Below are 18,314 nucleotides of genomic sequence, written 5' to 3' on the forward strand. Positions count from 1 at the left end.
GCTAGCGGACGAAAGTACAAGCCCTAAAATCTGAAAATATTCAGCATTGGGAACACACAGGCAGGAAACCAAATGAAGTCTTCAAATATAGTGGTGCTTTGAGATAGAAGTACTTTTGTCACATGACCCTGCTCACAGCACTTTGATCTCAATTTTTCCCCATTAAAATTGATGGAAAACCACTAACCCATTCCAGCCAACTAGAAAAAAAATTTTCACAGGAAAAATGGAATAAAACATACTGTAATAAGACAATATAATAAAGAAATACGGGTATACACGGAGAGAATCCAATTGCTCAGTAAACTGTACCGTTATTTGTTAGATAATATATGCCTTCTTGTATTGTTAGGGTTATCACATACAACACTGATGTGATTTTTGTTAGCTTTTCTACAGCATTTTGCAATGCTTGTTAGCATTAAGTTAATTGGACTTTCATAAGGCAAAGTTAGAGTGGTTATGATGTAAATGCACCGTGTACCGTAATTCCCGGCCTACAGAGCGCACCTGGTTATAAGCCTTACCCAGTGCATTAGTAAAAGAAATACCTTTCAGTACATACATACGCTGCAGATGTGTAAAAGCCGTAAGTGCCAACATTGAAACATGAGATATTTACAAAGACGGTACACAGAGTTTAATGCTAGCAACGCTGCGCTATTGCTAGCGCCGCACTAATGCTACGCTAACAGGACCAGTTTAAAAAAAAAAAAAAAAAACATACTGGTAAAAATCACTGAGACACGCCAGTAATATGCTAGCGCAGCGCTAACAGGGCCAGACCGGTAAAAGTCACTTCCTCAGCACATATATTTCACTGGTCTCACCTTACCTTTTCCGCTCGAGTGCCAACTTGCGACTATTAGAAAAAAAATGCACAAATTAGCCACATCATCGCATAAAACAGGATTGAAAGCGTGTGGGAAAAAAAGTCGCAGCTTCTTTTTTTTCCTTTTTGTTTGTTTTGTATTTGAGGCAGCACGCTGCCACATCTGATTAGATCATTGTCCTTACAGTTCTGAGGCAGTGGGTTCAAATACCATCCCTGGCAACCGGTTCAGGGTGTACCCTGCGTCCTGCCCAAAAATAGTCGGGATAGGCTCCAGCGCTCCCGCAACCCTTGTGAGGATAAGCACTCAGAAGATGGATGGATGGGTGTTTTGTACTTGTATATGTACAGTACTTTAACTGGGAGTGGCAACAAACCGCTTAAAGCCTCTTTTTTTAAAGACTTGTTTCCCCCGACCTGCTCACGAGTGGTCCCGCTGCACGTTGTGCTCCGTCAGTGTTGGCAGGAATGGGCCGTACCAAGGGACATGGGGGAGGGGAGGGAAAGCACATTTTAATTACTCTAAAGATTTTTCAATTTTCTTTTTAGTTAGTATAAATACACTAGTTTTTGGTAGGGTTTTGGAAGAAGAGTTTACTAGTTTTAAATGGCTAATGACACCTAAAGCATGATTTTTAGTATGTTTTTAATGGAAAAAAAAAAAAAGAGAATGGACCCATCCGTTTATTCACCACACGTCATGATGTTGTCGTATATGGATTTTTGTATCTCCCGCCATGAAATTTTTTCCTGCGTGTTAGCCAAAATGTAGTCTCGTTGTATTGCTGGATATTGCTCAAACACTCGGGAGGATGGATTCACTCTTCACACTTTTCCAAAAGACCCAGTTCGTCGTGAAAAATAGATTACACAGGTGCAAAGGACGAGAGCTTCGTGGGTTCCAAATGACAGGTAGGTGTGTATAGAGCTATTAAAAACAAAATAATAGTTTGGACGACGTAATCCTTCTTTCAGCGAGCGACTGCGGTGTTGTCGTCACTCCCGGCCGAGTATGCTACATCTTGTCGGGGAGTATGTTGTTTGTTAGAAGTGATCTGCATATATCATCTAAATATGGCTCAAAATGATAGGGTAATATTGCCTCGGTAACTTCACTCGATTGTGAGATGTTCTCTTCTTTGAAAAGAGCTTCCGTGACAGAAGGGGCGTGGGGAAAAAAAAAAATCCAAAAATCTCTTGTTGTTCCTCTCAAAATAGCAGGTGCCACTACGTGTTTTCAATAGCGAATGTCCCAGTGTGACATCTGCTGATGACGTTGCAGGCAATATGGCTACCACTTTGATGTTAAGTGAGACTTCCGCAACTTTGTACATGGATGACACGCTCTCCGCCCATGTTTTGTTTTTTTTAATAGACATTGAAGTGAATAAAATTATTTTCATTACAATATGTATAGGGATGTTAATGACACTTATTCACAAATATTCCTGTTTTACTGTCACATAAAGTCATAGATTCCTTATTTCATTACTTTTTTCAGACCAGCTTTTGCAGTTCAGTGGTGTTATGAACAGGTGGAATGAAATATTTCCCACCATTTTGGAAATTATAGTTTTCCTTTTGGATTTTGCCAAACTGACCTTTGGCTGTGCCAACCCGCCCCATGCTATTGCCCCAGGCCAAATGAAAGGTGCAAAAACACGTGAGGTCGAGGTTGATACGCTTGAGCCAATGTGTAAGTAGGAGCAGTGCAGATGAAGGGAAAGCAAGGGGGGGGGACAGATACGTCGGGGCGATGACTCACCGATGCTGGGTATTTATAGCAACATGGGAGGGGGGGGGGCGCCTTGGAAGGTGGAGGACAGCGTCATAACGCAGCCAACAGGGAGTGGAGTGGAGGAATGGATGGATGGAGGCCAGAGAGCAGGCAAACTGAAGGAAGGTGGGCGTGAATGAATGAGGATCTGTTGAGGGCTGAGTGGATGAAGTGCCGAGAAAGACAAGGACTGACTTTAATAGAAAACCATGTAGAAACAAACATCTCCTGGGTGTGCCAAGGCTGTGGATCCAGTACAATTAGAACAGCAATACATACACTGGATGAGCTGTTTCAAATACATGAGTGCCCTGAGGTAAAAGTGAGCTAACTTACGAAATTTCGGAGAAGCGAGCTGCCGCTTTGACAGTTGTTTTGCTTTTCCATGCGAGCGAAAATTTGGGATACGAATACTGCAACTCTGCTCACATCACAACAAGCAGCAGTTTGGCAGAGTGAATTTCTTCAAAATAAAAGTTGTAAGCCATTCCAGACTAAACATGAAGACAATTTACTCATTATTTATTAAAACAAACTACATAACTTTGCTTTAAAGTCTGCTACCTTAATGCTAACACCAACCGGGAAAGTTCATAGACAGGTTAACAAACAGCAGCTGTGTGGGGGTGTTATGGCACTTTAAGGAACCGATATTTGAACAAAAATAGAGCAGCAAGACAACGCAATGTACTGAGGAACATTTTCCCTCTGCAAAAAACGACAAATTTTACAGATAATTACGGAGTCACAGTAATGAAACTCTGGAGGTTTCGAATTTTTATATACACTTTATCATCCTTATAAGGAAAATAACTTCTATACCATTATAAATTACAACTACAATAAACATATTGCTCAATTTATACCTCGGAGAGTGTTGATGAAAACTGAATAGTAATAACTGTCGTTTCTAATCTAAATCCACATGATGCTGCATCCACATGATGTTATAAATAGAATAAATTTATGCATTCCCGTTTTGTTGCACTGAATGACAGCGTATGTTCAAATGATGTTCCCTTGGCGTGACATCGCATCGCGCCTGTGCCGCCCCAATGACGTCAGTGTGTGTGCGTCACTTTACCCCTCCTCTCGCCCTTCATAGACACGAGCATAATGTGTCTGTTCGTATGCAACAGCGATACTGTTGAAAGGGATGAGCCAGTGCACAGGGGAGAGCGCCCACTCACATGGATCCATGAAAAAGAAGTGGGGGCAGGGGGAAGAAACGTGAAGGAGCAGCATAAGAGATATTTAATGTGACAAGAAGCAAATAAGAAGTAATTTGTCTAGTCATATCTTTAACAAGCCCCTATTATGGAACATGTGAACTAAAACCAATAATGGACCTGCATTCTATAAGAGCATGGACACAAACAGCAAAAAGAAATAAATGCTAAATTAATGGAGATTTGTGTTTGTGTGTCCTCTTCTAATTTGGGATGGGGAGACAAGATGGTGGTTTTGGCGTGGCCAAGTCAGGTCTTATTCAGACACTTGTAGGAGACTAGCTAGTTCCAGTAGATGGAGGAAAGAGAGTAAAACCATGGACCTCTTGTATGCTGTAAGGTTAAAAAATAGCAGTCCAATGTGACTAACCAGATTAATCAACATTTTCAGTACATTTTTTAATTGCTACACGTCAAATGAGTTACCAGTAGGTGCAGTAGATTCTCAGAAAGCCAAAAAGACCCAGCATTGAGGATGAACACACTCTTAAGGCTGTGCAATTGGGCAATTTGTGTGTTAAAAAAATACAGCAAAGAGGCATTCAATCAGTGAGGTCATCAATTTTGTGAAAAACGGGTCTTAATCAGGTGGCCCATATTTAACGATGAAGCCTGTACCTGTTGAACACCCATTTCTCCTTGAAAGCCTGACGTAAATGGGTCATTCAACACATTTTTCAGGACAGCGTACTTCAGTCACTGTTATCCGATGAGCGCCATCGCGCTCGCAAATCTCCTCAGTCGAGCACGAAAAATCACGTGCATAAAATTTGTTACGAGTAGAAAAAAAAAAATAGATGTTGCTTATTTTATGTAGTCTTGACATTAATTTACGTGTTTATTTCATAAATGTTTTTAACTAAACAAGCCTGATCCTAAACAATCAGTATTCACCAGGAAACAGGAAATGCAAGTTAACCGTACTGAGCATGTTCGGAAATTCTGCCAAAAGCGCATGTTCAGAACTTCTTCACGTACATTTACGTTGAAAGTCATCCACATCATGAGCCATGTCAAAGGAAATTCAGTTACACTGAAAACATTTCTGGGACATAACACAGGTAATGTTTCAGTATCTATCTATAATAAAGTATGAGACTGTGATTTACTTTGACTTCATCTAAGTTCTAACGTTAGACTAGTCTGTCCACATATCTAAATGCGAACGGTCATTTTCCCTGAGGTACGCGTTATCTTGAAGTTGTAACCTTGTCGCCTCTTCATGCTTTAGGAACAGAAAGATCATCTACTGCTCTCTTTCAATGGATTGAAAATAGATACTGCCGTAAATTACGCTGGATTATAACAATACATCACAAGTGCCGACAGGAATGTTTGTTCCAATGTATCGCTAGCTTGTTGCCACTAACGCCGATTATGTTGAACTCAACTTTCAGCATTTTCAAAACATGCGAGTCGGGACCATTCATGTTTATTCCTTGACAGGCCAGTGTATTTAATTTTTCTTCAGATAAAGTTTGTCAGATCAAGAATTTTTATTGATGAAAAATGTGAAATACTGTTTTATATCATGTTCTACTAATATCAGTTGAAATTGGAAATGATCATTTCTGAGTTTGTAATTTGTTTTCTATTTTAGTTATGCATTTGTTTATTTTATTTTTAATTTACAGTTGTTATATTATATTAGTCCAGTAAGTTATTTTTAGATCTTGAGATTCCATCCGTAATGACAACGGCAACTTTACCTGCAGGCATGACTGGTGGACCACAGCCATAACTTCATATATGAGAGCATGACTGACCACACCGGTACATTTTTCAAATGTGAGTGACTGGCGTACTTCAATTCAAAGTTTAATTGGAGAGGGGAAACCTTAGAAAAAAGTGCAAGAAGCAAAAAAAGTATATCTCGACTTCCTAGACAGAATAACGTAGAGATTTAATGAGAAAATGTGTCTGTCCTGTCCTGAAGTTGGCAAGCTATCGCAAAATCTCAACCTAAATATTGGTGGGTATAAATTTGGCAGGAAATCAAATATGTTGTCAGAAAAGAAGTCTTAAATTATTAAGTATTGTTTTTGAAGTCCAGAAAGATTGAATGAGTGTCAATGTTTGTAAATGTAATGACAAAGCTTTAGTAGCAAACATATTTCAAATGATGTCCCACAAATTTAAGCACAGTGGTCTTAGATGGTCTTCCTTGTGACTTGCAAGACAGGAGCTTCAAGATAAGGTTGATGAAATAAACATTCTTCACTTTCGCTTATGCAATTTTACTGTATGTGAGTTCATCATTATGTCACTCATGTTTCAATCTATTGTTAGTTTGAGAGTGAAGGAACAAAGCTGAGCTCTAGAATCTTAGATTAGCATCCTCAGCAAACAAGGTTATTTCTTTTGATGTACAAAAGAGAGAGAGTCATATGCCTCAACTATAATATTTCTTGCTCTTGGAATTCATATTACGTTCAATGAACAGACGCAACATCCGATGATACCGATCTTCAAAAAATGTGACGCACCCATCTGAAAATGTCTCACAGGTCAACTGAGCTGAGGTACAACATGACGATATTCCTAAAATATGATCTAGGGTAAAATAATTTTCTAAGGCAATGTATGACAATGGGACTATATTGTGTTTAATTCTGGATTGAATGAAACATGACTCAAAAGGAATAAGAGGAAAATGCACCACATACAAACCCCAGAGAGCATGACTGCGGTCTCCACGAGAAAAAATGCTGCGATTGTCTTTATGGACACTGATTATTTTTCCCCACATGGAAGCCTCTTTATGAGCAAACTTTAGTAGTCTTGGTAAATTGGGCCAGGTATACATTCGCTTACTTGCAAGGGAGACACTAAAAACAGGCTAATTTCACAAAGACAATAAATTTAGTTTTTGAGACATTTTGAATGATGGGAAAACGAACAATATTCCTCTTTCAAATTGATTTTGAAGCACTGTTTTTCTTTGTTCTTGAAAAAATAAAAATAAAAAAATGAAAAAAAAAAAAATCACTTGTTCAGCTACATTTAGCCCCCTGAGCAACTCATGTTAGGATAAAACATGAGATCAAAGTCTGGCTGAAGCTTGCAGTCAATTAGAACTACATTTTTGTTTTATTTTTGAGCAAAAACATCTCAAATTTGCATAAGCCTTAACACCAATTAAGTATAATTTAAGAGTCAACTTGATTTAAGAAAAAGATGTCAATTAGAGGTGAAAGGAATGAAGAGTCAGTGGGTCTCATTAAGAGAGAAATGTGCCCTCTTCCAGATTTTGTGACAGTACAAGGACACGTAGCCTTTTCAAACAGGATACGCCTTCACAGCCACACTTTGCACCTTCATCCCACTGGTCTGCTCAAATCTCTCTCCGCCCTAATTTCCTCCTAACTCACACTCTATTAATTCTTCATTTTCCCCTCTTAACAGCCCAGGCAACACAATGCCTCCGGCACAATAATTGGTGCATCAGCAAAGAAAGCAACTATCGAGAGATGAGGTGGAGGAGAGAAGCGTACCCGCGCGGAAAAACAAAAGATGGAGGCAATTGAAAGGCATCGCCATGGAGACGCGGGGATGAAAAGATGTGCCATGACAACGGGTGTGCCGTTCTCTCCCCACTTCACCATGGCACCTTGGGTGGGGGTGAGAAAGACGAGGATGAAAACAAACAAAATCAGCATGATGCCATTTTCCTCTCAGGCCGACTAATATTTGAATATTTAATTCCAAACCAAAGCTTAGTTTTAAATCTGTTAAGTGTTTGAATCTTTTCCTGAGTTAAGTAAAAGGTCCTTGGAGTACAAATATGAAAATCGGTAACAAAGAGATGTAGATGAGAAAGGAGATATGCGAGAGTTCATTGTGATGACAAAAACATTCAACTAAAAATCATTTTTTTTAAACCAATAAGAAGTTGGGGAACTTAATTTGAGGTCTTTGCTTCATCAAAACAGTCCTTACTTCAGCCACATCTACTGACTTTAATGCCTCTTTGAATTTAAAAATAGCACAAATTTAGTGAGGTCATATCTTTCCTTCTTTTTCTCAACAGGAATAGAATTAGGCTCCTAATAACACTATCGCAAGCAGTTTTCATTTTCTTCGGAGCCATACTGAGTGCTAATTTGGAGCAAAAAGAAGACAATGTGTGACGCACGGAGCAAATCGTGTAAAAAAAAAAAAAAAAAAAAAAACGCAAACAGAGCCTCCCACAGCCACACTAAGACTGTTCCTGATTTGAGGCAGTGTGTGAATTGATCCAATACTGTAAAAACCTAATGGTTAAAAAAAATGAAAAAAATAAACTTATGCGCCTGACTTTCCACTGTAGTTGAATTGGGCTTGTTCCAGTCTTCTGTGGGTAGAGAACCTCCAGCAGTTCTACTGCATGTTAAATAATATATTCGATAGCTAAAACTATAGGTATCCCCCCCCCCCCCCTTTCTTGATGGAAATATTTGTGTCGACTGGGTCGGTATTGAGCGCTTGTGTCCCCAGTCGCTCATATCAAGGTGTCTGTTGGGAATCTGAAATATTTCTCAAATTATGACCACGACTACTTACACTACTTTTGTTTTCAATCCATCCATCCATTTTCTTATCCACTTATCCTCACGTGTGGTGGAGATGCTGGAGCCTATCCCAGCTAGTTTCAGGGATGAGGATGTACACCCTGAACTGGTTGCCAGACAATCACAGGGCACATTGAAACAAACAACCAAACCACACACATTTACACCTATAGGCAATTTAGAGTCATCAATTAGCCTACCATGCATATTTTTGGGATGTCGGAGGAAACCGGAGGGCCCGGAGAAAACCCACGGAGGCACGGGGAGAACATGCAAGGTCTGTACAGTAGGGGTCAGGATTTGAACCCCAGTCCTCAGAACGAAAGAAAGCAGACACTCTAACCAGTCGACCACGTTTCAATCCATCCATCAAGTTTCTACACTGCTCGTCATGTTCAGGGTGAGATGGAGATAAAGCCTGTTCTGGATGGGTGCCAGTCATTTCTGGGGCGCATGTCGAGACGGTCATTCAGACACACATTCACACATCACTTAGTGGGAACTCAATTCACGCTGCCTGCACTGACTGAAATCAGGTGTGTCCAGCACTACACGATCAAATCCATTTTTTGAGTGAGAAATTTCATTCTCACTCTTGAGGTGTGTGATTTTCATTCTTCCTCACAGCTGTCGCTTTTTTTTTTTTTTAAACAACCCCAGAAAGGATAACATTTGCCTTACAAAAATCCTTTGAAATCAGTCTTCTGTGTGATGTTTTGTCGGAAATCCAGTGATGGAATAATACAGAGTACAAATGCTTTGTGAGTAGTCCAGGCACAGTACATGAACTGACCTTGAGCATGTGAAAACAGATATTTTCAGAATTTGTACTTTGTTTTATTACTTTTACTTGAATAAAACGATTAAATTAGTACTTAGGTAGAGTGTGAGTACATTTGCCACCTACACTGAAAGTTTAATAATTCTCCTGAGCTAATTTTGTTTTCCGATCAACATGAATGCTGCCCGTATTCCTGTTGACAAAATATTAATAAAGTCTCAGTCCGATATAATGGGACCCTGACTGCACATAGAAAACAACATTTTTAAATATCTTTTAGAGATTGTGTGGAATAACAGCTCATTAGAAGCCTCTCAAAGGACTCCCGAGCAGTTCCTCTCCAACTACCACAGCCCTGTAGGGATTTATATTTTCTGCATTACTAATCCATCTGTGAGAACAGTCTTTGTGAGGGAGTGACATAACACTACATACATAAACATTAAAAAAGAGAAAGATGCCACATTATACAAATGAAGCCATTCTAGCCAATGTAGCCATTAATTTTCAATACTGCTTCCCCTAATTAGAATGAGCTGAAGCCTACAGAAGCTGATTTCGGCTGAGAGACGGGGTAAACTCGGGTCTGGCCGTCAACCAATCGAACATAACCCCTAACGTTCATATGTGGACCTCAGCAAAGTATATAAAATATATATTTTTGTACATGCAGTTATGTTATGTATCTTTAGTTTCTTAATAAGGTGCCTCCAAAAGCACTTTAATCATACAAGCATGAGTAGCTGTTTAAAAATATGATCATTTTCAAAGATTTAAAACTGGGTTGAGATTTAGCAAAAATTGAAAAATACAGGTCCCAGGGTGACAACAGCGGAGAGCCAATGCAATTACATATCCTCCAATGATTGGGGGGGGGGCATGGTTGACTGTCGCATAACATCACTATTAATCACGACCTGGGCATTTTGTGACCACTTTTATATTTACATCCCTGTGTACGCATAATCTAGCTATTTTTAATGACCACACAAGAGCACCTAAACAGAGAATGCCTCATCTGCGGCTCAAGACACGTAACGTCACGGCTGTAGTAATGGCGTGGGAATGGAAAGCACTTTTCTTTTCACAAACACACAAATAAACGCACTGTTCTGCCCAGTTATTACTGATTCACATCTGCCCCTCATCATCCCTGAGAGAGCAAGCGGCTGACAAGAAGCTATATTTTTTTGATGACATGATGAAAGGAGGAGATCAAATGAGGGCTAATGCACACGAGTGAGAAGCAAATGGGAAGTAAAATCAGCTGTGTTGTAATGAAGGACACAAGAGAAAAGCTCTTAGGGTAGAACCATCCATCAGTTTTTCTATATTGCTTCATTCAGGTTGCTAATGAACTGGAGCCTATCCCAGCTGCCAGTGTATGAGGTGGGATAGACCATGGACTGGTTGGTTGGTCACCAGCTAGTTGAAGAAGATATTTAGTCACATTCACGTCTATGGATAGTTTAGAATTTTCAAATAACGTGAATAATTGGCCCCAATTTAGACATTTTACCATGGATGTAGTTATTTCTGTTGCCAACAGTTTAGACATTATTGGGTATGTTTGAAGTGACTTTGAGAGGACAATAAAGATACACATGTTCCACATTGACTACACTCGCAAAGTTACATTACTTCAGTGTTGTCCAATGAGAAGGTATAAGAAAATACACTATATTGCCAAAAGTATTATTCACACACGAATTTAAGTGATGTCCCATCGCTGCCGTAAGGTTCAGTATGACGTTGGTCCACCCTTTGAAGCTGTCACGGTTTCAACTCTTTAGCGTGGCTATAAGAACCGAAACAAGGTTCGGACAATTATCATAAATTGTCCCACTCCTAGTTACGTTACTGAGCTGTATTAAAACGTTGACAGATATCTCGTATTTATTTGGAATAGTCTCAAACCAGTCTATTAAACTTACTGTTTGACCAGCTAGCTAAACTTCAATTAGCTTACCTGTCTGTGAGCTTTGTAGTGACGGATGAAGTTCGACGTCCTGCTTGCGTCTTTAATACGCGAGTTGCAAGGCAAGAAAGTTGCCATCCCTAATTTTAGCAGATTTTATTGACAACATAATAATTGAAAAAATAATAATAATTGCACTGTCTTTGGAGCTCCTTCCGTCGTTGTTCACGCAGGTGGCTATATGACACTCACAAGTGGGCAATCAACACACATTGGGTTGCCAAGTCGGCGAAAATTACCACCCGAAAGTTTTGGGGGTTTTTGAGAGGGGGGCAAACTGTCTTGATTAATTTCCATATCCAACGAGATGATTTGTCAAGTCATGTAATTCATAGCAAAATCAAGTCCTTTTTTTATGTATTTGGCAAGCAAGTCACAAGTCATAAAACTGGCAATTGGAGTCCATTCCATTTTCCGCAAATCCCTTTGATTCCAGTCCCTTTTAAATCAAATGCGAAACTAACACAAGCAGAACATCTAACCTGTGTGTCCAATAGTTTCCCAGGTGGAAGAAGCGTGATTCGTCAGGCTCGAACGAGAATGCATCTCCATTACTCTTAAGAGTCCAGTGGTGCAGGTGTGCTTTACAGTTTACACCACTGCATCTGACGCTTTGCATTGCGCTTGGTGATGTATGGCTTCGATGTAGCTGCTCGTCCGTGGACGCCCATTCCATGAACCTCTGTGGGCACTGTCTTTGTGCTAATCCAAATACCGTATGAGGTTTGGAAGTCTGTGCCGATTGACTCGACAGAAAGTTGCTGACCTTTTGGCACTATATGGGCCTCAGTGTCCGCTGACTCCGCTCCATCATTTATTTATCAAATATTCGTAAAAACATTCTGCATGCCGATGTGCTTCATTTTATAAACCTGTGGCCACTGAAGTCATTGGAACACTTGATTCTGATTGTTTGCATGGGCAAGCAAATACTTTTGGCAACATAGTGCAGTTACAAAACTCTGAAGGGTACTCACTTTTGTGAAATCTTGAATGAACCTAACAACTTCCTTTTGGAGTGTGGGAAGAACCCGGGGTACTTGGGAAACATGCTAATTCCACACCGGTGGGCCTCAACTGAGGTTTGTACCCAGAATCTCTTGACTGCGAGGCAAATGTGCAAACCACTAATTTTATCCGCTTAGAGCAATCGTGTTGACAATCATTTAATTACCAATCAGGAATGACCAGCTCTTTCTGCACTAAAGCGTAACAGCTATCCATTTTATTTAGTCTATCCATCCATCCATCCATCCATTTTCTTAGCCGCTTATCCTCACAAGGGTCACGGGGAGTGCTGGAGCCCATCCCAGCTGTCAACGGCCAGAAGGCGGCGTACACCCTGAACTGGTTGCCAGCCAATCGCAGGGCACATAGAGACAAACAGCCGCACTCACAATCACACCTAGGGCCAATTTAAAGTGTCCAATTAATGGATGTTTTCTGGATGTGGGAGGAAACCGGAGTGCCCGAAGGAAACCCACGCAGGCACGGGGAGTACATGCAAACTCGACACAGGCGGGTCCGGGATTGAACCCGGGACCTCACAACTTGGAAGCCAACGCTTTCCAGCTGTACCAACGTTCCACCCTTTTATTCAGTCTCATGATGTCACATGGCTCCTGCAGAGTGAGTTCGCGTTTTCAAGAAAGTTAATGCTTTCATGTCATTTCACCTTGTTTTGGCAACTATAACGGCGATCAATCCAAGAATCCCAGTTCTGACACCAACTGCCAAATCTTTTTATGTCAGAACAAGTAAGGAAGCAATGTTGTCTTTGTGGGTTTTTATTACAGAAAGAAAAGGGGCTTTTTTTTTTGCAAACAGAGGAACAGGCACAAGTTTTAGGGTGTCACCATTTACTGAAGTCCAGGCTGAAATCCTCCTTTATTATATCAAAATGAGAGACATAGATAGAAACCACAACAATTATCTGCAACAAGTATGACGCACACAGAGCTAAATATCAACATATCAACGGGACATGTGAAGGTTGTCTCCCATAATCAAGGAACAAGTATTACGCACAATGGAGCTAAGAGTCATAACATGACTGAAATATATTTTGTTTCTGTGTAGGGCACCTGTGTTTAAGTGTTTCTGAAATCGGGGTTTCCAGTTTTCCAGGATTTTGCCTCCCAGCATTAAGCAATCTTTTGGTTCATGAAAACGCTGGATCACAGGTGTCAAACTCAAGGCCCATGGGGCAGATGTGGCCCGCCACAGGATTTTATGTGGCCTGCAAAGGCAAATCATCTGTCAACTTCCATGATTCTTCTGAAAGTCTATACCAAAATGTCAAATTATCACATAGCATAAATGATAACATTGAAATATAAGCATTTTTGTTAACATGAAACATTGATGTCTGATTCCAAAACTAGTTCATAAATTTTGTTTGTAAATATGATGAGGCGATTAAAGACTTTGATGGTTTCACAGTCATAATGGCTCTCTGAGGGAAACCGTAACTACAAATTGGCCCGTGACAAAAATGAGTTTGAGACCCCTGCTCGAGATTGTCAGCAAGAGGGAATGTTGATTCTGAAGGGTTTGTCTCTATGCGCTGGTGGCCCGTCCAGAACTGTACCCTGCCTCTGGGATACCTTCCAAATAACCTGCACCCCTAATGAGGACAAGCACTGTAGAAAACGGACTGACGGATGTTTCTGCACAGGTACATTTGACTGCCATACCATCACATGTAGGGAAACAAGTGCTCCTTCGGCACCTGTTTGATCTCAGCATAAATCTTGTCAGCTGGCAGCATCTGGCAGGCGCCATGCTGCGTGGCCTTCATCTTGCCACCGGTGGGAGTGGCGCAGCCTTGTACCCCCGGTCAACCTGGGGCTGTTTATCACCGTCTGGTTGGCTGATCTCAAGAAAGAGGAGGAAGAAGAAGGAGAAGAAGCAGGAGAAGGAGGGGCTGCTGAACTGCGACCGCGCTTGTGAGTCATTGTTGGAGGGTTTAACTCGTCATTTGCCATGCAGCTTTACAGAAACAGGGGAAACATTTTCACCTAAATGAAGGAGTTCGGGCGAAGAACGAGCCTGCGTAGTTGCAAAAGGGAACAAACAGTTGCATTAGGTTCATGTCATTATTCCTATGGGCTAGATCCATAGACAAAATGCTCATTTTCATTTCTAGTGATATTCAATCAGGTGACTTTATCTGATCAAAATACAAATAAACATAACAGTTTTTGGTCAACATATTTCAGTCTTTATCTTGAATGTGTGCTGCTTATCTCCTATGAGGCTACAGCTGCTTGAATTTCCCATCTGTGGATCAATAAATGATCTGTTGAATATCAATGTAGAGTGTTCCCTGCTCCCCAATTCTATGTAACTAAATTATGTTTGAATACAAAGGGAAAATATGAATACACATCTGCTTTGTTTGCTCACAGCACCCATTTGCATCCAAGCGTTTGGCTCCAATACGTGGATCCAGAGTCCATATAGGCGATCAATAGCTTTCACCTTGCAACAGGGAGCGTCGAGAGCTATTTTTAATGCGACCAGCTTCTTTGTATGCCATTCCATAAAAACGTGAATCATTTATAACGACTCTTTTTTGGTGGGGAGAGGGGAGGGTGGGGACGTCTTTTGCGTGCGTGCGTTGCTCAATGACGCGGTGGTCAGGTGTCTGCTCTTATATGCAGCGGAGCTCTCCGAGTGCTGCACACAAAACACAACGCGCACACGAAGCTACAAGACCGAGGACATGCCCAACACCTCCACTCTTATCTGAGCGTTTATTCCAAAGGTAAGAAGCGCATTTCTCCCGACTATTTCCACCCCAAAACACGTTGCATTGAATTATTCATCTTTAAAACGATTTTCGCAATGAAAATATCGCACCGCGTGGGACAGCATTATTGGGTTTTTTTTTCCTTTGTTTTTTTTTTTTTTTTTTTGCTTCGTTGTTGACGGTCCTTCGATGAGACCTCGACGTTGACCATCACGACGCGAGGAATGAGTCATACAGATTAGATCGATGCGTGGATACAAACACTTCCTGCGAATGCCAAATGCATGAAAACACGCAGAGAAATGGTCGGCAGATGCGAAAAAAAAACGTGTGGAAATTTTCCCATTGTGGGGTGAGATAATCACATTTTGCACGCGTGTGTGACTAAAAAGAAAACAAATGGAGAATAAAGGGCGAGAAAAACAGAAAAGGCTGTATTCAGAGGTGGGTTTTTTTTATACTTTGGTCACGTAATTTTGCTAAACGGGTGAGGCAAAGTATGACAATCACATTTCGTTGTAGTGAAGTGAGACGTGAATGAAGGAAATTCATGAAAATACAACCATTGTGAAGAAAAATCTCGAAACAACATTTATTCAGCTACAGTGTCAGATGTTAGTTTGAAAACAAAAAGCAAAGTTAATTCAGTAAGGTTTTGCAAAAAAAAAAAGTAGAAAAGTGACATTCTTGTAAAATGGAAAAAAAAAATATTGGTGAACACAAACAATATTTACTGTTGGACGGCTGGAAGATAAGATTTTGCACTTAAAAGATTCTTAATCATATGAGTGAAATATTGCTATAAAACTAAATCTGTGTACACCAATGAACCAAAGATTTATTTTACATTACACGGTACAAAAAATATAATTGGTGGATCTACAGATGGATAGACAATCAATTCAAACAATTTTTTTGCCCCCTTTCATTTCCAGGTAATCAATTTGCCTATAATATGCTGCATTTCCGCCACAAGTTGCCCACGGGGGCAGCTGCGGTCCTGGTTGCCATCCTCCTCCACCGATGCGTCATGCAGGCCGCGTCTCTCCCCCGCCACTACCGTCTCCGAGGCGGCGGAGACGGCGGCGAAGGGCCGGTTGGCTCCGATCTGCTCAAAGCTCTGGAGTACATCGAGAACCTGAAGCAGCGCAGCGGGGCTCGCCCACTCCCCGAGCCCTCAGACTACGACGAAGTGGAAAAGTTTAAAGTGTTGCTGCAGCTCGCCTCCCAGCAACAGCAGCAGCAGGAAGACGAGGCTCCGGCAGAACGCCAAGACATCTCCGCGGAGCAGCTGATGAGATCTCTGCTCAAGTCCCTCCAGGATCAGGCCAAGCTCGGCCCTGCGTCCACACCCCGGAATGACCGTCGTCTCCACAGACACCGTGGCAAGGACACCGAAACCGCAAAGAGCCCACCAACAGATTATGCCAACTACCCGAGACCCCACAAGAAGTACCCGTTAATGTTTGAGGATGAGGAGAACGCGGATGCCTCCAAGCGGGCAACGGAGGATCTGGACCAGAAATATACCCCCCAGAGTCTCGCCAACCTTCGCTCCATCTTTGAGGAGCTAGAGAGGATGCCTGTGTCTGTAGGACAGAAGAGAGACATTTTTGGGGAAGAGGACGAGGAGGGAGATGAGGACGGAGCACCCGGAGAGGAATGGGTCCCCGTGGAGGAACGAGAAGAGACTGAGGAGATGGTGAATGGGAGCCATGAGGAAGCAGACAGGGCCCTTGGGGATCAGGAGGAAGAAGATGGGGAGGAAGTGCAGCGTCGGTCAGGTCAGGATCAGGAAGACGCCGATGATGACACCAAACTGGTCGATTACTACTTACTTAAGGTTCTGGAGATGACCGATCAGTCACAGAAGAGGGACGAGGACGGGGAACAACGAAAGAGACTCATCCGCCCGTCCATTGTCGATCCTCGTACAGTGAAGGAGCTTCTGGAGCTCTCGTTGAAGCTCCATGTCCCCCCGCAGGACCTCATTGACATGCTGCTAACGGAGGAGCTCCGTAAGCTCCACCGTAACACGCCACCGGTCTCAACTCGCTACACGACAGGACAAACCCCCAAGGTCCGCTATTTTAGCCGTAGACTGCCCCTGAAGAGCAAGGCCGCCGCCCCTGAGGACATGGACCGAGAGGACTTTTTGGACATCATTGGTGTGGAAACCATCAGTAACGAATACCCGGTGATGCCCAGACCCGCCAAGACGTCCCCGGACAGAATCTTAGCGGGTTCCAACCCTGAGCCAAATGTAGGATCGGTGAAAATCCCGCCTCCAGCCGGACGCAGGGAGAATCTGTTCTTGTCCGAGCTCAACAAGATGCCCCTTCGGCGTCAGGCGGATGACGACGAAGCAGACGACGGTGACGTGGAGGACGAGGTGACCACCTACTTGGCGGCCAAAATCCTCACAGAGTACCCGCCCAACGGCATCACCAAGCGAGACACCGAAGCGCAGACCAAGGGGCACTTCCCCTACAAGCTGTACGAGAGGGCTGTGAAGGACTACTTGAGCCAGGCAGACTCTGGGAGCAGACAGGTGGCCAAGAGGGAGGCTGAGGTGGAGAAACCCACAGAGGTGCTTAGTGAGGAGGAGGTGGGGATGACAGCCAAGACCTCACCCCCGGCCCCAGGCGCAGCATTGGGGGGAGGGGGAGGAGGAGAGGAGCACCGTGAAAAAGCTGTGGCTGGAATGTAAACGCAATGATTATAGTATTTCAATTTTCTCTGTATGGTTGATGTGATCTAGTTTACAAATTTTATTGTATAAATCATAGCTGATATCACCCTAATGTTAATATACGAGTCCCTATTTGCTGCAAGGTCATTATAGAAATATAGTGACATGATAGATGAGACCAACATACTATTCAAAACACAGGGTTTGCACCTTCCATTACTCTTAAATTCTCAGAGCGTAAATAAGTTTATAATTAAGTTTTGTGAGTTTTCCATTGTGTTTGTAGAAACAGACTATATTTACAAGGAAATGACATCTGTCAGACTTAACTGCGTGAATATAGCTGTAAATTATGAAAGCCTTAAAATATACCAGTGCTTTCCCAACACCATTTGAAAGTATAATATAATAAGAGACGACTGGAATGAGTGCTGCCGTGGCTCCGTGTATATTCAGGGTTCGTGAAGTTATGTAATTATGTAATATGATTATGGGTAATTATTTAAAAGTCTAAATACTGTATCAGCCTGCCTTCCAATCGCTTTCATACTGCAAAGCTCTGCATTGTCAGCCTACCAGTGGTTGTGCTATGTATGCTCATTTTTAAACCATTTTGTACATGCTTAAGAATGTGTGATAAAGCACAGATGAATAAAGCATCACCTGTATTATTTTTCTTCTTGCTGCGTTGTTGCTTACTTTAAAAAAAAAAAAAACAACA

The 18,314-nt window shown here is 41.9% G+C and overlaps 1 protein-coding gene and 1 long non-coding RNA gene across 2 annotated transcripts in view; one reads left to right on the forward strand and one right to left on the reverse strand.

Annotated features, from left to right (window-relative positions):
- LOC133510828 (uncharacterized) overlaps positions 1 to 11,384 on the reverse strand; it is a 42,310-nt gene extending 30,926 nt beyond the window's left edge. The window contains exon 1 of the long non-coding RNA XR_009797722.1: positions 11,139 to 11,384. This is a non-coding gene — a long non-coding RNA (uncharacterized LOC133510828). The remainder of the gene's footprint in view (positions 1 to 11,138) is intronic.
- Positions 11,385 to 14,744: 3,360 nt separating this feature from the next.
- Positions 14,745 to 18,244, forward strand: scg2b (secretogranin II b). Its single transcript, XM_061839308.1, has 2 exons — positions 14,745 to 14,916; positions 15,837 to 18,244. The coding sequence occupies exon 2, from the start codon at positions 15,857 to 15,859 to the stop codon at positions 17,609 to 17,611; it is 1,755 nt and encodes a 584-aa protein (XP_061695292.1). The 5' UTR covers positions 14,745 to 14,916; positions 15,837 to 15,856; the 3' UTR covers positions 17,612 to 18,244.
- The last annotated feature ends 70 nt before the right edge of the window (positions 18,245 to 18,314 follow it).

This window comes from Syngnathoides biaculeatus, chromosome 13 (assembly GCF_019802595.1).
Source record: "Syngnathoides biaculeatus isolate LvHL_M chromosome 13, ASM1980259v1, whole genome shotgun sequence".
NCBI classification, from domain to species: domain Eukaryota; kingdom Metazoa; phylum Chordata; class Actinopteri; order Syngnathiformes; family Syngnathidae; genus Syngnathoides; species Syngnathoides biaculeatus.